The sequence below is a fragment of the Acomys minous genome (genome assembly GCF_964271855.1).
Source record: "Acomys minous genome assembly, chromosome: 1".
Taxonomy (NCBI): Eukaryota; Metazoa; Chordata; class Mammalia; order Rodentia; family Muridae; genus Acomys; species Acomys minous.
In genome coordinates this window covers 54351154-54377800 of record NC_140483.1, presented here as the reverse complement: position 1 = coordinate 54377800, position 26647 = coordinate 54351154, and the positions used below count along the sequence as shown (strand labels likewise).

Genomic DNA, 26647 nt, shown 5'->3' with positions numbered 1-26647 from the left:
AGATTGTCACACTGGACACCTTATTAGAAGGGACCATCTCTTGGTTGATCCTGAAAGGACCAGATCCCTGCACTGGGGTAAGTTACCACAGGGCCAGCTCCCAAGCCTTCACCTACCCAGCTCTTCTTCTTCTTCTTTTTGGCATCAGCGTCCTTGCTGCTGCCAATGCTGGAGTGGCTGGTGATGCTGTTGAGGCTAGAGATGCTATCTGAGGAATTCTGCCTCTTGATCCGGAGTTCTGTTGGCCAGTGCAAGTGGGAAGAACACACAGGTAGATTTAGAGGAGATGTGAGGCTGAAGGAGAAGCTAGCTGCTGCCGATAAGGACGTGTGTGTGTGTGTGTGTGTGTGTGTGTGTGTGTGTGTGTGTGTGTGTGAGAGAGAGAACCCAGCTTCTAGGTACACACTACTCATTTGATGGATCATCCATTCAATGGACATTTAGAGTTACAGTCATGCTTCAACACAGAAGAACACGCTAAAGAAAAAAAAAAAGTAAAGAAGAAAGAACAAACCAAACCAAACCAAACCAAACAAACAAACAAACAAAAAAACCCCAAGTAACCAAGTCTTAAGTCTCAGGAAGCTCATAGTTCAAGTTGGGCATAGTGATGCCTAGCATTTGAGAGGCTGCAAGATTTTGAGTTCTGGGCTAGCCTGGGCTAACACAGCAAGACCCTGTCCAAAACCAAAATAGAACAAAAGCAAAACCACGACAAAAGCAGCCCCAGTTTAGTATGAGAAATAGAAGGATTTAGTAATGAACTCACATTGACTAGTTGTGAAAAGGATTTAACCAAAGCTGGTCCTGGACGCTTATGTAGACATAACGTGTGTGTGTGTGTGTGTGTGTGTGTGTGTGTGTGTGTGTGTGTGTGTGTGTGTGTTAGCAGAAATGCATATGTTCACTAGGTTGGGTCTTAAACTTGTGACAGTCCTCCTGCCTTGCCTCCCAATTGCTGGGATTACATGTACGAGCCACCACACCTGTTTCTATTGTTTGTTTTGCTTTCTTGTTGTTGTTGTTGTTTTGTTTTGTTTTTGAGACAGGGTCTCATAGCACAGGTTGACCTATAACTGACTCTGCGGCCCAGACTGGCTCTGAACTTGTGGCAGTGCTCTGGGCCCATGCCCTATTATATTTTTATGACCCTCCAGCAATACTTGGTTGCCTTTTGGCTCAAGTATAAGCAGCCTTGTAAGTTGCATTTAACCTGAATGAGCTTCACACTGTCATCTGATAGGCGGGAAATTTCAGTTCTCCGAGGCTTGTAATAGCAAGAAAAATGAACCATTCTTAAAAAAAAAAAAAAAAAAAAAACATGGGGAGTGAAATAAAAAGGACCAACAGAGGAGATGTTTAAACACTGAAGGAGCAGGGATATTTCAGATAGGAACACCGCGAAAGGCATTTAGGGCCAAAGAAAGGCACGTGCAGATGCCCTGGGTTCAAGCCCCATCACACCAAAAGTTAGAAGAAAAAAAAAAGTAACATGTATTTGATAAGGATAGGGAGCTTTCAATAGTTGCAAATCCATCTATTAAGTTAAAAATTATGTCTAAGATACTTTCAATAACAAAAGAGGGCTAGAGGAGATGGCTTGGTGGTAGAGTGCTTGCCTACCATTTGTAAGGTGCTGGGTTCAATCCTCAGGTCTGTGGAAAGGGTAGAGTGTAAAGGAATGTTTGCAGCATCATAAATTTGTGAAAGTTAGAAAATACTTCTTGCAACCTGAGTGCAAACATATTGTCTGTAAATAAGACACACCTAGGTATTACTGTTTAAGCACTTGCTCTAGCAAAGCTTCTGGAAGTCCTTCCTACGAAATGCTTCTTGATCAACATGAACTAAAGTTGCTGTGACCATTTCCAGCAGAAAGTCATAATTGATTCATTTAGAAAATGTGTTATCTCAGGAGCAAAGTTCACTTGGGAAGTTGGAAACAGGTGAATATCCCAGATGGCTTTGGATCAAATTATTTTCTCTGTCTTTTGTTTGTTTGTTTTGAGACAGGGTTTCTATGTGTGTACCCCTGGTTGTCCTGGAATCACTCTGAGGACCAGGCTGGCCTCAAACTCACAGAGAACCACCTGCCTCTGCCTCCCAAGTGCTGGGATTAAAGGTGTGCGCCACCATCTCTCTCTCTCTCTCTCTCTCTCTCTCTCTCTCTCTCTCTCTCTCTCTCTCCCTCCCGTTTTTCAAGACAGGGTTTCTCTTGTAGTCCTGGCTATTTTCTCTGTCTTATTCTCCTCATAAAATATGCTTCATTAGGTTGTCATCTGGAGTAGGTGAATATAAGTAAGATGCTTAGAAGTGTCCACCATATGGCAGGACAAACAGACTTACTTCCATATATAAAATCTAGATTTAAAATGTGTGTGTATGTATGTGTGTATGTGTGTGTATGAGTATCTGTGTGTGTGTGTGTGTGTGTGTGTGTGTGTGTGTGTGTGTGTGTGTGTTCTAGGGGGTGCATTTCAAGGCTGTAGATTAGAGGTTACTCTTGTCCATAGGAGATAGTTCCTTTCAACAAAATGGGAGAAAAATAAATAAAGATCGGATTGATAGGCTGGGGAATTATAATGGCGTTTCACTGGAAGATGCTCAGTTTCTCATGTAAGGCTATATCCACTATCCATCACAGAGGTCAGCAGAGGGACGAGAAGTAAAATATGGTGGGGAAATGACTGTGGGCTGGGCAGTGGTGGCGCATGCCTTTAATCCCAGTATTTGGGAGGCAGGGACAGGAGGATCTCTGAGTTTAAGGCCGGCCTGGTCTACAGAGTGAGTTCCAGGTCAGCCACAGGGCTACACAGAGAAACCCTGTCTCAACCTCTCCCCACCCCCCACCCCCAAACAAAAATGACTGGATAAATAAGAAGCCCACCAAGTTGTTCCACGGGGCTGGAAGATGTAAAGTGTTTGTTGTTTGGTGTTGGGGTTGGAACTCAGGGCTTTTTGGATGCTGGCCAAGCACTCTACTGCCAAGCTGCACCTCTGGTCAGCAAATCAGTGCTGAGTACCAAGGCCAACTTGCACAGAGCCCCAGGGGACTGCCAAAGTTTCAGCCATCTCATTTAAAATGTGGGTGGAATCCTCCTTGGGGCAGAGAAGTGCTGATCAAGTCAAATCATGTATTTTGATTTAACAGTTATTTATTTATTTATTTTTGCCAACCTGGGAAAGAAAAGTATCACACTTTCTCTCACTTGTACTTCGATTTTACACGGCTACACAGAATCACATATGTATGTAAGTGACATAAAGGTAGAACTGAGAGTGTCTGGGGGACAAGGGGGACTAACAGAAAGGGTGAAGGCTGGGAAAAGGAAAAGAAGGGCATAGAGGGGAAAAAAATTCAACATATGATGTGTACTTGTTAAAAAAACCTTAAAAAAAATAAATAACAGGCCGGGCAATGGTGACACACGCCTTTAATTCTCTGTGAGTTTGAGGCCAGCCTGGTTTACAGAGCAAGTCCTAGGACAGCCAGGGATACACAGAGAAACCCCTGTCTCAAAAAAACCAAACCAAACCAACAAATAAATAACAAGTAAAAAGGGAGGATTTCTAGCTGGGTCTGGTGGCACACACCTATGATCCCAACACTTGGGAGACAAAGGCAGCAGTGCAATTTTGAGTTCTAGGCTAACTGGGACTCCAAGATGAAGCCATGTTCAGACGACCTTTGGTTGGTCTTTGGCTGTGGTCTAAAGGCTGAGGAGAGGGTAGCAGGCCTGTGGAGATCAGGTTTCCTCTGCTTGCCCTCATCCTCAGGGGTTATGGGTCACGCTCCAAACACTCCGCACCGAAGAGCTGGCATGTGTGGCCCTTATAATGATCTTGCTTTCACCCATCCCGGGTCTTCTTCAACCCCCATTCGCTCTCTGGCTAAGATCCTACCTTTGGGCGTGGCTTCTGAGGCATTCAGTGCTCCCTGAATGACTGCCTGGGCCTCAGAATTCTTCTTCTTCAGAAAGTCTATAGTTTCTCGCAAATCCAACAGCTCAGTGTCCTAAGAGAAATGACGGCCGTGTCGTTAGTTAGATGCTCAGCAGGAATATTTACAGTGGACTAGGCATGGGGTTCTACTGCTCTCGCCATAAAAGGCCAAGGAATTGGGAGCGACGAACATGGATCCCTGTACTGGCAGGCAGGCAGGCTCAGAATCAGGGTGACAGGCTAGTATGTTCAGAATCCACCACCCAGGGGTCTCTCACCTTCTCCTCAGCCGTCTCTGCCAGGTGTCGCAGGCGGGATGTCATATTCACCAGGCTCTGCTCAAAAGCAGCCACTAGGTTAGCCTGATGCAAACAAAGAAAGAAGAACTTAAGGCACTGGCGGCTGTGAGAGAGGACACAGCTGACACAGGAGTAGTTTCACAGAGTTTTATGTGTCTCAGAGCTGACTGATGCTAACAGAACGCTCAGTGGGTTTAAAGTATCAATTTCCAGCTGGCTGTGGTGGCGCACGCCTGTAATCCCAGCACTCAGGGAGGCCAGATGGGTGTATAAAGCGAGCCCAGGACAGCCAAGGCTAACACAGAGAAACCTTGTCTCGAAAAAACAAAAACAAACAAACAAAAGTATTGATTTCCCTAGAAGGACAAGGTAGAATCAAACAGGTTTCCTGGAGAGAACCAGCTTCTTGAATAACAGAGCGCGGAGGGTAGGGCAGGCTTCTGGAGCCTCTTGGGAACTTGAGATCTGGTTCCTACCACCTACCAGCGGAGGCAAAGTCTCTCCTTGTTTGATGTGGGAGGTGGGTGGATGGTTTGATAGGAGGGCAACAGTCTCTGGATTTAGTCTTAACGGTTTAGTCTTAACTCCATCACGTAGGGCCAGCTCTCCTGGTACCAAATGATCTCCTAGTAGGACCTACTTGGTTTATCTCTGTTCTTACTTCATCCTGACTTTGGAAATAATGCCTTGTTCTTCCTGACTGGCTGGCTGGAAGGAAACCTGCGCTAGTGCGGACCACTTCGGGACATTCTCCACTTTGGCCACTAGGTGTCAGGCCTACATTGGAAAGGGTGTTGGATGCTGTGGGAACTCTAGCCTCTAGTGGAGCACAGAGCTGGATCTCTGGTATGTAGTAGGCTGCAGAAAAGGTACCCAGAGGTTTGATCTCCAGATAGGCAGCTGGCCGCAAGGGGTGTAGGAAAAGTGAAGGGAATGAAGTACAGGAGCAGGAACGGGACCACTCAAGGATGGACAAACAGCCTGTAGTGAAAGCACTGTAACAAACCACGAGTGTAGCAAGAAGCAGAGAGCTTCGGGCAGGTCACTTGTGCACGGTCCCTGTGACGCATACAAGACTCTCACTGTCCTGTGACTCTGTAATTTGTCCTCTCTGACCACCAAGTCAAACTTCACCCGTGCCCTTGGGGCCTACGAGGCCAGAGGCAGCTATCTTCCATACTCATTTTCTGTAAATCTGTTGAGTCCTGGACTCTCTGATAAACGGAAGCCATGATCTGAGCATCTTTCTTTCCTCTTCTGTCCTCCCCCCCACCCCCCCAATTTTGAGAGAAGATTTCACTAACTAACTCAGGCTGGCCTCGAACTCACTATTTCAAAGAGGCCTTTTTCAAGCTTGCTCTCTCAGGCTCAACTCTCACCTGCTTAAAAAAAAATTAAATGTTTTGTTTGTAGGTGTTTTGCCTGCATATAGGCCTATGCACCATGTGTATGCCTGATGGGGCCAGAAGAGGGTGCTGGGTCCTCTAGGACTGAAGTTACAGATAGTCACTATGTGAGTGCTGAGAATTGAACTCGGGGCCTCTGGAATAGCAAGCAGTGCTTTTAACCACTGAGTCATCTCTCCAGCCCCCACCTTCTGTCTTCTCAATCTCACTCTTCTTAATTACTTCTAGCTATACCATCATAGGCTGTCGGCCGGCATCTTAAGAGTTCCTGAAAAATCTACACAAAAGCCTGGAGAGCCCCAGGCCTCGTCACACACTTCTGCATGGTCATCTCCTCATCTGGGGACTTGAGCTTTCTCTCCTCTCTCTTCTTTCCTTCACGGAAACTTACTCCAATCCCAACCTTAGATTAGGGTGCTTGTAGGACTTTAGGCCAATTGGTCCTTCTGCAGAGGGTTTGGCACTGGAGGTAATACAGTGATCAGGGTCTCTTCCTGGCCGGGGCGTGTCGTCTTCAGCAACTTGGATGTTCCATTTGACATGGCATAGGTTTGGTTCAACATCAGGCATCCCGAGGCAAGCTCCGGGACCTGGCATCACGTCTCCTGCTTGAGGGAAGGGCTCTGACCCTTGGCCAAAATCTGACTCTAGCTTCAGAACTCACCAGATCTGGGTGTTTAGTTTGTTTTCCCTTAGCCAAATGGAACTTCCTGTTCTAAGAAAAATCGCCCTCTAAATTCATTTTCTGGAATGATCCCAGCCTTGAGAGCATGATGGCTGACAGATTGCAGTGTAAGTGAATCAGGCATAATAACGTTCTCCGCCTCCCTGGCGCCTCTCCCCTTCCACAGCTCCCAGACATGAATCTCCTAGGGTGTGCAGGACACGACCTAGGCCTCGGTGGGTGTGGTACAGGACGGTTCTTGTTTCTGTTATAATTCTCTCGGTTCTAGACGGTTTGAAGCCTGATATGAGCTTCAAGCAAACCAGTCAGTACAGGACTTATGAACTGAGAATTCAGGGAAAAAGAATAAAGACAATGACTCACGTGGTAAAGGAGCTGTTGCTAAAATACATTGGAAATATGCAAGACCTTGATGGACATTCTACCTGATGCTAAGGGACAGGCCTCAGTCTTGGCAGCTGAGTTCCCCAGGGAGGAAGGGAAGAGAGAAGACCAGAAAGTACTGAGGAAATTACGGACTTTTTTTTTTTTTTTTTTTTTTGCGCAAGCACTTGAAAGCTCCTGGAGACTCGGCTCAGCTGTTGTTTACAATTTTAGAAGAAAATGGCTCTTATGTTCTCTGCTTGCAGTTTGGCCACAGGGGAGGAACTGGCCACAGTGGAGTTGGATGAGGGAGATGCACTTCTCCCCATCTCTCAGGACAGAAAAACTAAGGCCTGCAGGAAGGCAGTCACTCTAAAAGGACATACGGAGGGTAGGTTAAATGCAGAATTGAAGACTGTTGGGTCTAAAGGTAAAGCTGAGATTGGTTCTGCCGGCTGCCCAAGGCAGAGCCAACTGGGACCAACATCGGTAGCTAGGATGGGAGATGGGCTTTGAGCTGGCCTCATGGACACCAGACAGAATTCTAATAACCAGCTCTGTGTGTGCTCAGTTATGTGGCATCGATGAAGAGATAAACACTCCCTAGGGCAGCAGAAAAGGATCCAAGGGCTCAGTAATTAAAACGCATTGCTATTTTTGTCCATGGCCAACGGCAAGGTTGTTTCTCTCTCCCTGCAGAACCACTGGTCTCTGCTTTCTTTAGGAAGGTCAAAGGTTACCAGACGCCAACTCATCCATACCAACTAATTAAAGTGGGGGAGGAAAATGGTTCTTAACGAAGGCTCGGAACAAGAGATGGACAGCCCCAAATCTTCTGTTGGAGAGCTGTGAATAAAATCTACTCCCTGGAGGGCTAAGCCCAGGGCAGACCCTGTTGGACCACTTTCCCACACTGTCTGGGTCTAACTAGAGCCAGGCCTTACCCTGCTTCAGGTACTCACATTGGCAGAAAGCTGAGATGTCAGGGTGGCCACTTTTTCCTGGGATGATTCCAGCTCCCTGCGAAGCTTCCGAATTTGCTGTAAAGGGAAGAGAAAGACAAACTACTGATGGCAGACGTAGATTACTTAGAAGGAAAACAGAGTGCGCGCTGGTGTTAACAAGCGGAGACAAAGGGTTTGTACCCTACCTCAGACTGCATCCTCTCCTCGGCCTGAAGAAGTGGGCACGGGAGGAGAGAAAGAGAGAGAAAGCGGGTGGTTACTATGGAGGTGCAGAAGCCAGGCCCGAGCGTCAGGGCGGAGAGAGGAAGAAGCGTGACTGACAAACGCAGACGGGCAGTCCCCTGTCTCTTGGCCCTGGCTCCTCAGAAATACCGCACTCGGGTTTAAATAAGAGGCCTCTCTCTGTACTTATCTTTAGCTAACCTTGGGACTGCCAGGAAGGCTAGAGAATGAGGCTCGTTGGTCTGAAAACAAACCTTGAGTGTTAGCAACCTGAGGGAGTAAAGAATTAGGGTCAAAACAAGCCTAAGAGCCAAAGGCTGCTGTGAGTGGTTGCCCCCAACAGCAGATGCCAATTCTACACATTGCTGGGTCTCTAGAGTCTTGGGACCCCTATTCATCTAGGGTACCAGAAATACTCCCCACTTCCCATGGTAAGGAAAGGGTGCTAGCACAAAGAGCTCCTCGCTTTTCAAAGGAGGGGGAAAAAGAACACCAGGGTAGCTTGGGAGGTGGTGGAGAGGCCAGGAAGAACACAGAGGACCCAAGACACTCATCTGAGCGCTCCAAGCTCTAGGTGCCTCCTCCCCCCGCCCCCCAACTCCCAGGCCCACCAAGTGGAGCACAGAGACAGTAGTGTCCTATCTCCATCCAAGAGAGCTGAGGGAGCATGGAATGGAAGGGGACGGGGGCTGAAGAGGAAGGGGCATTAATGGTCTTACTGAGGAGTAGGTGGAAGAGGCACTGGAGGCCAGAGACAGCACCGAGCCGTGAACTGAAAGAGAAGGAGAGCACAGAAGGTTAGCAGGAGGCTCCGGGGCCCACAGGTTCCGGGGAGGAGCCCTAAGGCAGGAGTTTGGACTCTGATTCTGGAGGGCATCTGGAGCAAACAGAAAGAACACCGGGCACCCCGTTCATATATCCCCAAAGAAGCCCACAGCAGGCGTGTATCCGAGGACATGGCCCTGGATCGAGAGAGCCTCCCCTTCCATCTGTTGTCTCTGGCAGCCTGGGCCCGGTGGTCCCTTGCTCAGCCTGCCTGAGGAGCATAGGGGGTCCAGAGAGAGGGAAAGGAGATTTTCATGGGTAGTCAGCGTCTGGTCTGCTCAGCCAAGAAAGCACACGGGGGGGGGGGGGGGGTGCGTTTCTTGTCAGAGCTGCTCAGAACCAGCGCTACAATTCGGTCTGTGCCTCCTCTTCTCAACCTTGCAGTGCTAGCCTATGAGCCTACGGGCCACTCAGGTGAAAAAAAAAATTAAATGGGGACTACCCTGTGATCATTCAGCAGAACCCACTGCAAGAACTAAGCAAACTAACACACATCTATCAGGGAGAATAATAACGGAGGTCTCATGGACCCGACGGCCTGGTCTTCCATTAACACCCAGATTACCATCAACAATCAGATGGCCAGCCTGAAGGAGTCTTTGGAACATTCTAGAAAGAGGACTGAGATGCCTACTTGTTTATATGAATTTAAGAGCTACCATTTTGTCTCCGTATCTCTTCTGAGAGACTGTGGGGAAGAAAGATTACTACCCATAGGAAGAGGAGGACCCGAGGAGTCGCATTTAACCCTTCCAAATCTCGATTTCCCTTCCCTGGGCCCCAACAATGGTAGATGCTCCATCCCCAAACCCCAGAGCTAGGTGGTGCCACCCAAGGTTTCTGGGCCCCCAGACCCTTCAAAATTATGGGAAGACAGAACTGAAATGGCCCAAGTTGATGTCCTGAGAGTTGTATATGTGTGTGTGGTGGTGGCAGTGGTGGCAGTGGAGGTGGCGGTGGGTGAGGGGACCCAGCAGAGCTGGAATGAGCGTGAACCGCGCTAGCATGAAGTCTCACCATCATCCGTGGGGTCTCGGAAGGATCCTGACCGAATCATTCCCTTGGGTCTCTCGGCCAGGGACAGGGTGCTCCCCATTTGGGAGCCGCTGTACAGCTCGAAGGCCGCCTCGTGGGTGGGGATGCTGTTGGAGCGGGTGATTCTTGGCGTGGTGGCCGCAGTGGGACTCACTGGAAGGACAGAGGGGAGGAGGGATGGGGAGGAAGGGGAGGCAGGAGAAGAGGCAGGGTCATCAGCCCTCTGGTCCCTTGTGGGGGACGAAGCAGGAGTTACTGAGAGGCAAATGGGGGCAGGGGAGCGGGGGAAGAGGAGAGGAGAGGAGGGGGCAGTAGGTGGGCAGTGGGGGTGTGCAGGCAGCTGGAGGTTAGGAGTGGTCCCTCCTGGGAAGGTTGGGCCCTAGTGGGGAAGGACTCCTGGTCTGTAATAAGGATCTTCCCTTAGTGCTGCCTGCCTTGGCGTTGTTGCTTTTGAAGGTTAGGCTGGGGGCCTGGCAGCTTTCCCGAAACCTTCACATCACTAGGATGTGCTGATGAAATGGGATGTTGTCTTAGGGGTGGACTGAGAGTCCAAATCAAGACTCAGATCCAAAGGATGAAACGGAACAAGCTTCAGAGGAGGGGACCAGGCTGTGGGATCCAGTGGGCTCAGCATTATGGCAGGGAACGAGGCTCCCTGCCAAGCAGTGTCAACCTAGATCACTTTTGGTCAGATCTCAAACTAGACTTTGGCCTCTCTGAGCAGCACACCCCCTGCAAGGAGGGTCAGACAGACAGAGTGGATGACAGGGTCAGCGAGGCTACAAAAGGCACAGCTGTGGAATCTGCCTGCCAACCACGGAGGCCGACCCCACTTCTCCCTTCACCAGGTTGCTGCCTTCGTGGCTCACATCCTTGTGACACTCCTCTGTCTGACCTTTTGCCTCCATGCCAGTATGTGGATGGTTCCCCTACCTAGAGAGACCTCGGAAGAAGAGTTCACACCTGCCTTGGCCCTTGTGAATTCATAAGACGATTACTGTTTGGCCCAGCCCCTCGTTCGACAGCACAAATGGCCTTTCTTCTTGTTTGGCCCTCAATGGAGCTAGGAAACAGGCTGAGAGGCCCACAGGAGCCCGAAGACCTTTCCTTAGGCACAGATGATCCCCATTCCTAGTTTTCCTCCAGTTCCCCACAGTCACCGCACAGAGATTTTACAATGCCTCGACACAGAAGAACTGCTTTCTTTTGCTCAGAGGAAAGGAGAGATGGATTTAGAGACCCAGCAAGCAAACAACAGGTCTGATCCAGCCTTGTCCTAAAGAGATGCCTATTAAACCAGTCCTGGCTTCCCAGAACCAGGGCTGGTATGCATCTGAGCTGGAGCCAGGCCCTCCTCCTGAAGCCTGTTTCCCCATCCTCTCTGAGTCACAGAGCCGCTTCCTTCTCTCGCAGCTTTCCCTTCTCCACAGGCTTTAAGGAGGGTGTGGCGTGTCTAACACAAGTCTTAGTCAGCCTGCCTTTAGGGCTAGGATGGCCCTGGCTCAGCCAGAGCAGTTGGTGAAATCTGGACTTTCCTTTTTCTGAAGACAAGACCTCAGTCTTTGCAATCAACAACCCTTCTCTGTCTGTGGCTCACCAGCCCTACAGGTCGGTATTGCCGTGTGTGGGGGGGCAGCTGGCCCCGGTTAGCACTGTGCATGGAACACCTTTCTCAAGCTCAGGGCCCTGGGTTCTGGGTTGCCCGTGTTGTTATTCAGACCCTCTGATGCCATCAGGACCCTACAGTTTGTACCCAGGGGCAACTTTTCAGTTTAAGACCTTGCAACGCTTTGCCTTCATATTTAGTTTGGGTCAGTAAACTGAGGCGCCATGAAGCCATCCACTACAGCTGGAGCCAAGCGTGCCTAGCTGTTTCACCTCATTTTGCAGGGCGGCCACAGCGAGTAACCAGACACTGACCTATGTTGGTAAGCTGGCCCTTTGCACTCAGGGACATGGAGAGTGCAGGGGGGGACGGCAGCTCCGCCTGGTCGTCGGATTCTGGAAGTCCACCAATAGTATGGGAGTGCCGCCTCTCCTTGGTCTCCTCCTGGGATTGAAGCTGGTACCTGAAGAAGTAGCAGAGGAACCCAGTCAGAGCTGCTACAAAAGGAAACCAGGGGCTTGGCTGTGTGCGGGATGTCTAAGCTGGGCTGGAGATGGGAGGAGATTCTGAAAGAGGCACAGGGAAAAGGAGGACGGGTCAAGGGGCAAGGGATGGTGACTCAGCATTGTCCCATGAGAGCTCTTGATGGGGACAGAAAGGATGGAATAACTCAATGCTATCCTGACAGTGGGGGGATCCACACTCCCTGTCCCGTGACTATATGAGAGGCCTGAGAAGTCCACTGTGAGGGGATGAACTGTATTGAGAGAGTTCATACGGCTGTGACAGCATAGGATGGTGGCTCACAGTGGAGTGGTACTATCAGGAGGTGTGGTCTTCCTGGAGGAAGTAGGTCAGTAAGGGCAGGCTCTGAGGTCTCAGATGCTCAAGCTAGGCCCAGTGTGGCTCACTTGCTCTTCCTGCTGCCTGCTGATCTGAATATAGAAATCTTAGCTCCTTCTCCAGCACAGTGTCTACCAGCATGTCACCATGCTTCCTGCCGTGATGGGACAGGAACCTCTGAACTGTACGCCAGCCCCAATGAAATGTTTCACTTCGTAAGAGTCACTGTGGTCATGGTGTCTCTTCACAGCAATAAACTCTTAAGATAGTCAGCGAAGGCAAGTACATGGTTACCTATGTGCAAACTCACTTCTCCTCTGACACCATAGAAAGTAACACACTTGATAGTGTGTCTGCAGAGGGCTTGGGTGGCATTTCTATAGGCCCACATACAAATGGTTGTCTAAAAGGGCCACTAAGTTCATGCATGGGGCCTGGGATAGGTTGGTTTGGGGTCTTATTTATTTTTGGAACTGAACTCACTGAGATCCACTTGCCTCTGGCTCCCAGAAGCTGGGATTAATGGTGTGTACCACCCAGTTATAATTTTTTTTTTTAAAAGAGGCCAGTCTTAGTTATACGGTAGAAAAAAAAACACTTAAGGGTTACCTGAGCCCTTTCTTGGGGAGGGTGTTTCGATCCCGCTGATTGCTGTGGAGAGAAAGAGAGAGGCAATGCGAGCACAGCTAGGAACCTAAGAGTTTGGGACCATAGGTTTGAGGGGTATAGTCATGGGGACGGGACAGCACGCCATGGAAGTCCATCTTCATGAACAAACAGTAAGATGGCCACAACGCTTGACTCAGAGCTTGAGGAGTATGTGAAAAGGTAAGTGTTTTCCTCCTGCTAGGAGTTAGGGTGCAGTTAGCCACTTAAAAGGTCGTACTGGAGAAGGTGAGAAGCGGGGCATGATGTAACAGAGCCGACTTCGCACTTTGGAAGCAAAAGCTAGATGACGAATAAAACGAATTAAGAGACACCGTTTAACTTTTTTGGTAAAAATTGTAAAAAGCTTCCCTCGTGTAGAAGATGAGAACAAATCAAAACGAAACAAACAAACAAAACACCCTATGTATCTCAGGGAGTTACAAAGGGATTGGGTGATTTAAAATGTGAAAAAAACAGGGTTGGAGAGATGGCTCAGAGGTTAAGAGCACCGACTGCTCTTCCCAAAGGTCTTCAGTTCAATTCCCAGCAACCACATGGTGGCTCACAACCATCTATAATGAGATCTGATGTCCTCTTCTGGCCTGCAGGTGTACATGTAGGCAGGATACTGCATACATAATAGTAAATTAATTAATTTTTTAAAAATGTGACAAAACAAACACACAAAAGTCACAGTGCGGTAATGGACGGAACTGCTGACAGCCACAGGAGTCCGAGGCAGGCTCAGCTGGCGGAGACCACATACCTGTCCAGTTGTCCGGCTCTGGGGCTTCCGCTCCAGGGCAGCTCTTCTGTCTCTTCTTCCGATGGGGCAGCAGGTGGGGTGGGGATGGGAGAACTGCTGGGGAAGGCACTGGGCAGGCTCATGGGCATCTGGAGGGACTCCATGCTCCTGTGCAGGCCTGAGAGTTTGGGGTACATGCGGGTCTCCTTTGGGACACTGAAACCACTCATGAGCTCCAGGCCCTGGGAGAAGCTGGCTGAGTTAATATTGAGGATGGGTGCTGGACTGGGGGTGAAGCAAGAAGAGGGGGGAGGGCCCCCAGTTGATGAGCTGGTAGCATGCAGATCTGGGACCTTTGAGGCATGGGTGTCGCTGGAAGATGGTAGATCCAAACTGTTGGAGTTGACCTTGTCTAGGTTGGCTAGTGAGGGTGGCTTGACAAAGCTTTTAGCTGTGGCCCTGAGAGGAGTGAAAATAGAATGAGATATTCAGAATAGCAAATTACAGGGCAATCTTTTTTAGTTTCCCCTTTTTTTCCCCCCTGGTCATCTTCAGTCATAAGGGAACACACGCAATTGGGAAAATGTGCAAATAAACATAGCAACACCACTCGCATAGGTACTAAAGACAAGACAGTGTGGACACGGAACAAAGTGAGTTTTCAGAGAGAAGAAACGGCACAGAGGAGAGAGGAAGGATCCACACAAAGGTCAGGAGCCAGCAGTGGACAGGCCATGCCACATCTAGTCTCAGTCAGGATAAACAGAGAAGAAAGACGTTGCCCTGTGTGGGTACCTGAGAGGGGTAGGTGGCAGCTCTGCTAACTTGGTGGCTGGAGGGTGGCTGGCTTGGTTCTTGGGAGTGCTTTCGGGAGAGCCAGTGCTCTTCAGGGAGATGTTGTCTGAGTCCAAGGCCACAGCCTTGGCTTTAGCCTTTTCCTTTTCCCGATCAGTCTGATTGACAGGAGCCGGAGTGGTCCGACCACTGGCAACCTTGGATGGTTCTTTCAGTCTGGAGGGCGTAAGGCCTCCTTGCTTGGTGCTGAGGAGACTGGGGTCAATGCTGCTGCTAACAGGGCGAGGTCCACCCCGCCCACCAGTCACACTCATAGAACTGGACTTGGCTGGCCTGGGCAGGCTACGGTATTGGATGTTGGATCGTGCTCCAGGAGCCAGGAATCCGGGTTCTGCACTGTTGGACACGTCTAAGCTCGTCTTGCGTCCATTCACTGGCTTGACGGGGATACCTGAGGACTTCTGGATCTTGCTGAGAGTGGCTGAGCTACCTGTCTGCATGACAGTAGCTGTGCCTGTAGTGGGGGGAGGCTTCTTATAGCCAAAGGATCCTGAAGTAGAGGGGCGAGCAATTCCAGAGGGGGGCTTCTTGGCATCGCTCAGACGGTCCCGGCCAGCATCAGAAGAGGAACGCTGCAGCCCAGTGTTCTTGACTGCGAGCTTGCCCTTGTCTGTAGCTTTGCCTTCGGGCTTGCCTGAGAGAGGGCAGGGAACAGAGGAGGAGTTGCTATCATGATATCTTGAAAACACTTTTCTTTCTCTCTAGGGGAAAAGGAACCATGGTCTATATATTATTAGAGACCTAAATAAGGACAAATGGACACTGGATAGGCAGATACAGTTTCTGCCAGAGGGACTGTGGGAGGAAGCAGGCTTTCATTTAGTTTGTTTTATTGTTTTCCATAGGATGATTTATTTTGGTTAAAACGGCAGAGGCAACCTCAAAAATGATCAAGAAGGAAGCGTGTCTAATAACTGGTCATGGACGGGCAAGAAGGAGGGGATGCAATGAATCAGACGAAGCAATGTCTAGACACTAGAAAAAAACGTTGATTAAAGCTAAAAGAGGCCCAAGGGGTAAACCCGGGAACAATGCACTTCTGGTGGTTGGTTGGTGGTTTTCTTGTTTTATTTGAGACACAGATTCTCTGTATAGCCCTGGCTATCCTGGAACTTGGCTCTGTAGACCAGGCTGGCCTCAAACTCAGAGATCCGCCTGCCTCTGCCTCTCCAGTGCTGCGATTAAAGGTGTGCACCACCATGCCTGGCTGTACTTCTTTTTCTATAGCCACTTAACCTTTAGGACCCTTGAGGTCCTAAGAAGTATGCCTTGGGGAAGGAAAGAAAGAAACCAGTGGGAATCATCTGAAGGGAGGGCAAACCTGTCTTGGGATGGGAGGCGGGGGGGGGGGGGGGGGGGGGGGAGGAGAGATGGCTTTGGCAGTAAAGAGCACTGACTGCTTTTTCCAGTCCTGAGTTCAATTCCCAGCAGCCACATGATGACTCACAACCATCTGCAATGAGATCTGCTTCCCTCCCTCTGGTGTGTGTGTAAAGACAGAGCACATAGTGTGTGTGTGTGTGTGTGTGTGTGTGTGTGTGTGTGTGCGCGTGTTTGCATAATATATATACAATAAATAAATATTTTTAAAAACCCTGTCCCACCGGTTTGTCTTACCAGCTATGTGACTATAGCTCAGCTACACCTGACCCCTGAGTTAGTTCCCACATTTGTAAATCAGAGCTAACAACACCCAATCTTTCATAACTCACAGGACTGTCCTAAGGACCAGAAAGGATGCTGCACCTTAAAGCGCTTATGCAAATGTTTGCTATCATTCTATAGGTTTGTGATCATTAAGGAAAATCATCAACGAAAGGTCTTTGTGGACCCAGCATGGTGGCACATACCTTTAATTCCAGCACTTGGGAGGCAGAGGCAGGTAGATCTCCGTGAGTTCGAGGCCAGCCTGGTCTACAAAGCGACTCCAGGACAGCCAAGGCTACAGAGAAATCCTGTCTCGAAAAATCAGGAAAAAAGTCTTCGCTCTTATCCTGTCCTTTATTCCGACTCACCTGCGACTTTGAGGGCACTCTGGGCTGTGTGAGTGATGGGCGAGGTGACAGCCACTGGTGGGGTCTTGCCCTTCTTCAAGGACCCTGGATGCCCCAGGCTGATGGGCTTTTTCAGTTCCCCGCCCCTGGACGAGTCATCACAGCTTTCCGGACGCTCTCTCCGCCACTTTGAAGCTCCTGGTTCCATCTTCAGGCTGCCGCTGTCGTACTCCAGTTTTTTGGGGGCCTTCTCCTCTGATTCGCTAAACCAGTTCAGCCCACTCTCTGCCAGGGAGCGCTTCTCTGAGTCTGTGCGTAGCTAATGAGAAGAGGAGAAAGCAGAGTGTCATTCTAGATGGGGGGTGGGGGTGGGGTGTGCCACAATGACAACATTTACAACATCTGCCCAGGTCTTGCCCAGTTTGCTTTGTGTTTCACCTGGGCCTGGGGGCCTAGATGTTTACAAAGGTCACTTACCACTATTGTAGAGCTCCTGCGGGAAGCCGTGGGAGTTGTTGGGAGGGAGTTGAGGGACGAGCTGGCATTGAACTCTTCTGAGCTGAGGTTGTCTGAGGCATCGCTGAGCCCGCTGCTGATGGAGCTGCTCTCATCCCAGCTGCAGGACAAGACGGAGGAAGGTGAGCAGTTAGCACTGAAGCCAGTGCTAGGCACAGGGCCTCAGGGGGATGGTGAAGGTTTGGGGTTGGCCCATCGTTTTCCAAGTGTGACTTAAACAGTCTTGCAACTTGATGATGATACTCCTTTATAAGAGGAGGCAGCAGTTGGTACTTAGCAAGAGATGTGTTGTACTTCTTTAGCAGGAAGCTACACTATAAAGACAAGGAGAAGCTGCTGAGATGGCTCTGCCAAATTGACAACCTGAGTTTGATCTCCAGATCCCGCATAAAGATGGAAGGGGAGAACCGATCCCTTAAAGCTGTCTTCTGTCCTCCACCAGGACAGTGTGGTGAGAGTCCACTGTACCACAGCATTTACACACAAAACAGCCATAACTAACATTAAAAAAAAAAAAAAAAGACAAGGCATTTTTAGATCCATCTAATTATGCAAACCAACTTTAAGGTAAACAACTTCCACTCTTACAATCTTCTATTTTTCGCTTTGTTTTAAGACAGGGTCTCTCTGTGTAGCCTTGGCTGTCCTGGACTCACTCTGTGGACCAGGCTGGCCTCGAACTCACAGAGATCCGCCTGCCTCTGCTTCCCCAAGTGCTGAGATTAGAGGCATGCACCACTGTGCCAGGCACAATCTTGTATTTTTGTTCAATTATAGATGTATTTTCCAGGCATCCGTGTACTTTCTAAACTTTACTATTCATCTACTCATCCATCCATCCATCTATCCATCCATTTTAGTTTTTTGAGACAGGGTTTCTCTGGGTAGCCCTGGCTGTCCTGGACTCTGTAGACCAGGCTGTTCTCTGACTCAAAGATCCGCCTGCCTCTGCCTCCCAAGTGCTGGGATTAAAGGCGTGCACCACCACCGCCTGACCTCTAAAACTTGCCACACCTAGTAACAGAGGCCAGGCAAAGATTTCTCTGCCTTTTGGCCATGCTGGAGGCTGGACCCAGGGCTTTCTGCATTTGAGGTTAAGTTCCCTACTGCTGAGCTACCTCTCCAATCCTGCCCCTTCTCATTGCTCCCCTGGGGTCTGCTCCTAAACTTGCCGCTCTTCTGGTAGAGATGCTAACCTTAGGGTGCTGTGGCCAGGCAGAGGGGCCAGATTCCTGCTGAGTAACAGTCAGTTCAAAGCTAATTTAAAAAAATATATATCAGATGTAAGGTACTGAGGAGAGATGTGTCCAATGTCTGTACTCAAACATTTGTAGCTAGAAACCCAGGCCTCTGTTCAAAATGAGCTTACTATATCTTGATATCTTCACAGCTTGGTCCTTCTACCCTTCCTCTGTTCAATTTTTAAGTTTAACAAGTTGTAGTCAGAAACTTAATTTGCTTTTGTTTTGTTTTGTTTTGTTTTGTTTTGTTGAGTCAGAGTTTCTCTGTGTAGACTTGGCTGTCCCAGAACTCACTCTGTAGACCAGGCTGGCCTCGAACTCACAGAGATCCACCTGCCTCTGCCTCCCGAGTGCTGGGATTAAAGGCATGTGCCACCACTGCCCAAGGAAACTTAATTTTTAAAATAGTTTTTATTTATTTATTTATTTATTTTACATATGAGTGCTCTATCTGCATGCTCACCTGCCCGCCAGAAGAGGGCATCAGATCACATTATAGATGGTTATTGAGTCACCAGGTGGTTGTCGGGAATTGAACTCAGGACCTCTGAAAGTGCAGACAGTGCTCTTAACTGCCGAGCCACCTCTCTAGCCCCTTTTTATAGTAAGTTTATTCTAAATATCTGAATCAAATGCTATCTCTGCATGTCTATCACCTTCTTGGTCTATCTCTGTATGCTCGCCTCGGGCCTCTGTTGCACCATGTTCACTAGTGTGCACGTGTGTTCCCAGGGATGGCGCTCAGGGCCTCACATGCACTAGGGTATATGCTCTACCACTGAACTACATCCCCAACTAAGTCACTTTCTCGCTTTGTTTATCTTTTTTTCTTTTTTGAGAATTTGAGACACCGGTCTCACTAAGTTGCCCAGGTAAGCTGTGAACTCACTATATAGCCCAGACAGATATATCCATCCTCCTGCCTCAGTCTCTTTAGTAGCTGGGATTGCAGGCCTGGGCTACCAGGCTCTGTAATGACCACCGTTTTGTCAGTCTGAAGTTTGTCTTCAGGACACCTCTCCCACGGTCCCCTGCTGCAAGCCCTTCCTAAAAAGATCTTTAGCCTTCACTTTGTCTTGAGATTCTCGAACTGAACGCAGGAGTTCCATAAGCTTGGTACACGAGAGCATCTGTGTGTGCCTTAGGAATTAATCTCTAAGTCTTCTGTCTGCTCAGAATGGGTCTGTGGATCAGCTTTGCATGCATACGAGCCTGGAGACTTTTTGTGCATGTGAATTTGCCGGTATTTGGAAAATATTTGGGCTTTTTTGTTGTTGTTTTAATTTATTTTGAGTTTCAGATAATGGAACAAAAATCAGACACACAAGTCATTTATGAGCCTGGCCTGGATCTCAGCTGGCTTCCCTCTACTTCATGTGCTGGGAATAAGAAAGTGGGTGGTTTGGCCACTTGGCTTGGTTGCTCTGTAGTGATTTAGCCAAATACATTGAGAAAGAGCAGAGAAAACATGGGGATTAGGAAATCCTGCAGAGTTATTTAGCTTTTACTACCATTAAATATAGCTGTTACTGAATGACCCCTGTGTCATACATTAAGTCTCCTTTTTATCCAGGCTTGAGATATCCCTGCCTCTTACCCCCCCCCCCCCCAGAAAAGAGGTGCTGAGGAAAGATCAATGCTGACTCAATGATCCTATCAGCTCTTATGGGCCCAGATAAGATCTCTGGCAGGCAAACAAACAAACTATTCACAGCGTGTTCTCTTAGGTCAGAGGCAGAGGAAGCCCAAGTACTGAATCTTTCATCTGAGATTAATTATTGGTAATCGAGAGCCTGCAGCAGGGACAGCTCTCCGTGGAGGGACTCTGCAGCAATCCAGGGACCCAGAATGCACCTTTGTTTGCTAGCCATTATAGTGAGACCGACGCCAAATGAGAGCAGGGAATTTCTTTCTTTCTTTTTTTTTGTTTTTTGTTTTTTTTGTTTTTCCCTTTTCTTTCTTTCTTTAAAAATGTACTTATGCCAGACATGGTGGCGCATGCCTTTAATCCCCACACTCGGGAGGCAGAGGCAGGTGGATCGTTGTGAGTTCGAGGCCAACCTGGTCTACAAAGCGAGTCCAGGATAGCCAAGGCTACAGAGAAACCCTGTCTCGAAAAACCAAAAACCAAAAAAGAAAAAGAAAAACAAAACAAAACAAAAAAATCCCACAACCCAAACAAATAAAAATCTACTTATTTTCTTGTTTAATTTATGTGTATGGGTGTTTTGTCTGCACATCTGTCTGTCACCCACAGAATTCCGAAGAAGGTGTCCTTGGGACTGGAGTTACAAATGGTTGTGAGCTGCCAAGTGGGTGCTGGGGATCGAACCCAGATTCCCTGGAAGAGCAGCCAGTGCTCTTAACCTGAGCCTCTGAGCCATCTCTCCAGCCCCAAAAGTCTGTTTTCTAAGAGAGGGTTCAAACCTTCCTTCCCCAAAGCCATTCCTGCTGAACTCTTTACTACAATGAAACATAAAAACCTAAAATGACCAGGGAAGGCTAGCGAGGAGTTAAAAACTTCCCGGCAAATTTGCAGTTTGTGCAAAGGCTTAAGCATCTCTATTAGGGGTGCTCAGCCAGGGGGAGCATATTTCTTGTCTTTAAAAAAAAAAAAATGAGAAAAGTAATATAGGGCTGGAGAGATGGCTCAGAGGTTAAAAGCACTGAGTGCTCTTCCAGAGGACCTGAGTTCAATTCCCAGTAACCACATGGTGGCTCACAACCATCTATAATGTGATCTGATGCCTTTTTCTGGCCTGCAGGTGTACATTTCTGCCCTTTAGTTGTCTGTTCCCCATCTGCAGGGTCACGCCTCCACACTACAGGCTGCTCACCTGGTTTTGCTTTACTGCCCTGACCTAACGAAGCAGCTCTTCCCCAAGGCTCCTAGGAAAGCGCCACGGAGGGGTCATTGCTGAGGCAGGGCCTACTCTCTAGCTTCCATCTTGCCTTAGGAATGCTGGGGTCACAGATGTGAACAACCACCGCTTTTGTCAGCTCTGGGGCTCAACTCAGGTTTTCAGGCTTCTGTGGCAAACGCTTTTACCCACTAAGCCATCTCACCAGCTCTTTTCCTCTTCCTCTTGAGACAGTCTCATATGTTGTCTAAGCTGCCTAGAAACTCACTGCGTGGCTGAGCATGGCCTTAAACCCCTGATCCTCTTGGCTCTACCTCTCAAATTTTGCTTTTGATAATTTCTTTTTCATTTTTCATTTCTCTTCTAGAATGTCTTTTATAAAAATAATGAATTTCTAGGCTGACAGTCTCTGGTTCCTTAAGCTTTTCTTACTTTTTGGGGGAGGTGGGGTTCAAGACAGGGTTTCTTTGTGTCTCCCTGGCTGTCCTGGAACTAACTCTGTAGACCTGGCTGGCCTCAAACTCACAGAGATCCACCTGCCTCTGCTTCCTGAGTGCTGGGATTAAAAGTGTGTGCTACCACTGCCCAGCTATCTTAAGCGTTTCTTAGTGCCACTTTTCAAAGAGAAATTTATCCTCTCTCCGATTTTTAATTTCTGTTAGAATATTTTTAACTTGTAAGTTTTTGTTTGTTTTTAAACAACACCCCCTTCTTTTATATCTTCCCACAGTTCTCACAGACATTCTGAGAGCTCATTCACCTATTTGGAAGGGAGGTGGACAATTTTTCTCAGACTCTTGTATCACGGTACTTTGTCTTACTTGCATTGGTCATCCCAAGTCAGCTGGCGCTAGCTACAGAGTGAGCTCCTGTCTGGGGCTGGAGTGGGGGATGGGCGAGGAGGACTAGGAGAAGGAGGGATCAGTGATAAGAGACAACTGACGGGATAATGTGTGACAGTCCCTGTGTAAGACAGGAACACTCTCTATTGCTTAGAAGATCTGTGCACACAGGGTAGGTCTTGCCACCTATGGCTTTAGGACAGTAGGTATGACTGGCCTGCCGCCAGTTAGTCAAGCACTTTTCTCCTGAGTTGACCAGATTTTTCTAGAGCGGAATCTCCCAAACTCTAGCCGGAAGGGTCAAAGTCCGCAGAACCCCGAGTCTGAGGAGCACTGCGGAGGCTGACCGTTCCACAGGCGCACTTTCACCCGGTCCCTATTGGTTTTGGTTCAGACGCTGTGCTGCCCTGTATTAGGAACCAAAGAGACAGTACTCCAAAAACCCCATCTTCCTCTCTCCAAAGATGATGTCTGGCCTTCTGCTGATAAAGGGAAAGCCCACTAAGAAGGTGACAGGAGAGTCCATGTGGGGTTTGCAGTTTTAACTAGTCCCCTTGTCTTAGTCTTCCTGCGCGACCCCATAGAGGTGGCTGATGCTATCACAGGCAGACTTTTGAGAGTTCTAGAGTACAAACAGCACCGCACCAGACCTCACTGCTGGCTTAGGCGTCAGCTCCGAGGCTCACAGATCAGCTCCCACTTGCCATTCTCACTTTCAGCCCTCACACTCTCTTCACTATCAGCTCTTCTTTTTCACACGGGGTCTTTTTCTTGTGTGTGTGTGTGTGTGTGTGTGTGTGTGTGTGTGTGTGTGTTGGCAGGCATGTGTTGCATGCCATAGCTCACATGTAGAAGAAGGATATCATGTGTATTTGGTTTTCTTCTTCCACCATGTAGGGTCTGGGGATTGAACTCAGGTTGTCAGGCTTAGCAGCAAGTTCCTTAACCTGCTGAACCAGCCAGCCCTAGATAGGGTCTTGGTGTGTAGCCCACACTAGCCTCTGACTCTGTGATGTTCCTTAGCTTCCTGAGTGCTGGCATTATGAGAGGCATGTGTCTCTCTCCTCTTCTCTTCCCTTCCTCCTTCTTCTCCCGCCCCTCTTCTTGCTTTTTGAGACAGAGTTTCTTTCTCTGTGTAGCCCTGGCTGTCTTGGAACTCACTCTGTAGACCCGGCTGGCCTTGAACTCAGAGATCCTTCTGCCTCTGTCTCCCAAGTGGTTAAAGGTGTGGCACTACCATCACCCGGCTTCTTTTATTCTTTATATTAATGATTTTATAACAAGAAAAAATCTTTATAATTATCGTTTTACTCTTGTGGTAGTTGTAAAATATATCAAATGATCAGCAACAAAATGGTTCCAAATGACATTTGTTTTCTGCAGGTGGGGATGTGAGATACCCAGGTAGACAGCTTTTGGTTCACTGGAGAGATGGCAGATTTAAGTTTCATAATCTAACCACAGAGACGAAAAGACAGGAAAGAAAGAACCATCTAGAAGGGTTTTTTTGTTTTTTCAAATTAAGAGTTATAGGAGAAAAGTGGCTGGATGGACACTTTCCATCCTGAAACATACAGCTGCTTAAAGTATAAGGACTGAAAATCTGTAGAAGAGTTTGCACAGTTTACCAGGGAATGACTCAGAGGACCACACAGCAAACAGCAGCCATTCAGGAGAGCAGGGAGAGAGAGGCCACGTACAGAGGAGCACAGACTCAGATGATGGAGAGCTACTGCATCTGTCGTTTGGCAGGCAGAGGGCCTGCCCCACTCCAAGCTCTTTGTGGCTTCCTCCTACTTCTCTCTCTCTCTCTCTCTCTCTCTCTCTCTCTCTCTCTCTCTCTCTCTCTCTCTCTCTCTCTCTCTCTCTCCAGCCAAAAGAGAAACTCACTCTCTTTCCTCATGGATAGTCCTGAATGCTGTCTGGTCCTCCTATTTCTCCTTACTTTTGTTTCTCAAGCAGATCTCAGGTGGGGACGAGAGAACTGGGCAGCAACAAGCTAGATGTAAACCCACCAGGATATAAAAACAGCAGAGAGACTTCAGCATTCCTTATAATCTAATCTTTTCATAAGCTTAGACAACCACTTCCCCCAGGCAACTGATGCAGAAGGAACCAGTGTAAGACTCTGATTCTGGGAGAGCTGCTAGGTCATAACACAGTATTACTTTTATCTACTTTCAGAACAGAAGACGGACCGGACTGTGCATAATCATGTAGGGATTAGGCTGAATACAAATGGAACAATGAAAAGTTAAGATCCCAGAAATCAGGAACACAGGCCTTTCAGGGGACTCTGGTTCTGTCCCCACTGTGCCATGACTTGGGTGCTCATGAAGATTTTGGAGTCCAGGCATTGTCCCAGGGTTTTTCCATCAGTGGACACAAGGCCTGTCCATCTCACATGGACATCTGGCCTTTTTTCAGGGCTAAGACCAAACGCCACATCTTCCACAGGTTTCCCATGATCCTCCTTGCCAGAAGAAAGCTCCCCCTCTTCCTCTTTCAGCGTGCTCTGCCCGGAGATAAGTTTGTAGCTCTCTTCAGTGGAACAAATTTCGCTGAGGGATGGCACTGAATCTCATCTACGTTGCTTATCTGGCATCTTGAAATAGCAGTCACTCTCGACTCACCTGAATTCCTGGTTTATATAAAAGTAGGAACGCAAAACCTCATTCAAGGAAGGGGGAATGACTTTGGGACTACTACTAGCATAACTATCTAGTAATTTGTTTCCAAACAATCCTTGCTCTGTGTGTGTGTGTGTGTGTGTGTGTGTGTGTGTGTGTGTGTGTGTGTATGCACACACAGGTTATAAATATCTTCCAGCTAATTGTTAAAGTCCATAATCTTTTCAAGAATCCAATTAACCCTTAATAGATCCTTAAAGATATTTATAAAGAGTACTGACATCTCTCATTGGCTAATCTTTGTATCTTGGTCATCTGCAGGTCTACTTCTGGTCAATATTTTCCTCCTTAGTCATGTGTTTCTAGTTCTTTTTGAGTCTTGTGGTTTTGTTTTGTTTTGTTTAAATTACATGGTGATACAAATATCTGAAAAAGGACCACAGTTGAGTGGTTCAGAGCAAGCTCCACCGAACACCTGGGTCTGGGTTTTGTTGTCAGACTTAGTCAATTCTCCAGTGTAGGAGCAAGATGGCCCTTTCATTAAGAACTTTGCTCTGAACACAATAAGACTCCAGAGTGTTCTCTCCACGCCATGTAGCCCAGCCACTAGGCACCCGCTACCAGCTTTCCGTCCTGCACTATATGCTCATGAAGGTCCTGGCGCTTTGGAGGGCCTTTCTCTACCCTCCTGTCCTGCTCTCAGACTTCACTGTGCTGCACTATGACTCTGAAGGCCTTGTGTCTGCTGGGTGTGTGTTGGGTGTTCTCAGCTTTCCACCCTGCCTTCAGCCTTCAGCTCACCGCTACGGTGCACTTAGGGATGGACTCCCAGGGAACAATGAGGAGTGGGTACCCACGTTCTGTGATGCGGGATTGTGTAGCTAGCCCATGGCAACTTTTATTTTGTATGAAATTCAGCCATTCTCTTTTTCTCCTCCTCCATGGTGGATTTGTGTTCCCTACTACCACATGATGATAAAACACCCGTGCATTCTCTCTCCTAGGAACAGCTCACTCCCTTCTGGAACTTAGTTCAATTAGAATAATTGGCCAGAAAAATAGCTTTTAAAAAAGCGCTGGCCATATATATAAGCCTGAAGACCCAAGTTCAATTCCCAGAACCCATGTAATGCTGGACGTGGTGGCTTCTGTCTGTAATCCCTGCACACCTAAAGCAAGATGGAGATAAGGACAGCAGAACCAAGTCTGAGGAGCAGCTAGCCTGGGGTAGTTTTCATAGCAGAAGCAATGAGAGACCCTGCCTGAACAAGTTGTCCTCTGACCTTTCTCTACCCACGTGATCTGGGGTGCTCTCACTCACTCCTCACCTCCCTGTCTCTCTCAGAGACACACTCACACAAAATAAATAGGTTAATCAGTGTTACGTTTACTGCATATCCTCTGTATTCCTGGTAGGTAAGAATGCCGTGTACTGTGGCCCTCTATCATCCCTCTGGATAAATTCTCCCCCTGACTGCCCTTCGTATAAATAAGGCTCTTCATCTAGGCTGTAATAATGGAAACTGATTACCCTTCTTGTTTTCTTGCCCACTTCCTAGCACTGACACCCCAGTCTAAGGAACACTCCGGTGCACCCCATCTCTGCTGTAGGATGAAAAGAAGGACTGTGAGGAGGCCAGCTCAACTGAACACTGCTCTGTTTGTGTCTGTGCGGACACGTGGTGATACATGGGGCAGGGAGCTCTCCTCCCCTCTGGGAAAAACACCAACATTCCCATAGCTCTTGGCTAGGATTGGTCACCCCTCCCAGACTTCTCTCATACTGTCTGTTCCCCACATTTTGGGCCCAAGTAAACCATGAAACTAGAATGGCCAAGGAGGCCAGAGGGCCAAGGGTGTGGCCCCGCTAACTGAAGGGTAGACTAGCTTGTTGCCTGCATAGGAAAAAAGAATTATTGCTTTTGTGTTACAAGTTCTCAAAAGCCACACTTGAGCACTGGACTGGCTCTTCTGTCCAGAATATATATATTTCTCAAACTATTGCTTCATGGGTAAGAGCTGTGCATATGGAACCTTACTTTCTTCTCTGACTGTAGAGAAGTACCTACACTATAGTAAGTTGGTTTAAATGCTCCCTCCCACTCCCCCTTTTGTCTTCTCCCT

At 48.2% G+C, this 26647-nt stretch overlaps 1 protein-coding gene across 11 annotated transcripts in view; it reads right to left on the bottom strand.

Moving 5' to 3' along the window:
• NAV1 (neuron navigator 1) overlaps positions 1-26647 on the bottom strand; it is a 260939-nt gene that overhangs the window by 19020 nt on the left and 215272 nt on the right. For 5 of the 11 annotated variants that reach the window (XM_084786365.1, XM_084786368.1, XM_084786367.1 and 2 more), the window contains 13 exons: positions 16911-17049; positions 16455-16752; positions 14380-15073; positions 13606-14043; positions 12801-12842; positions 11663-11811; positions 9725-9895; positions 8602-8654; positions 7846-7869; positions 7658-7735; positions 4221-4304; positions 3904-4015; positions 117-238 (listed from right to left, as the gene is read on the bottom strand). In XM_084786365.1, coding sequence (XP_084642491.1) covers positions 117-238; positions 3904-4015; positions 4221-4304; positions 7658-7735; positions 7846-7869; positions 8602-8654; positions 9725-9895; positions 11663-11811; positions 12801-12842; positions 13606-14043; positions 14380-15073; positions 16455-16752; positions 16911-17049 — 2404 coding nt within the window. The remainder of the gene's footprint in view (positions 1-116; positions 239-3903; positions 4016-4220; positions 4305-7657; positions 7736-7845; positions 7870-8601; positions 8655-9724; positions 9896-11662; positions 11812-12800; positions 12843-13605; positions 14044-14379; positions 15074-16454; positions 16753-16910; positions 17050-26647) is intronic. The other 6 variants (XM_084786366.1, XM_084786371.1, XM_084786361.1 and 3 more) reach the window with 3 other exon arrangements.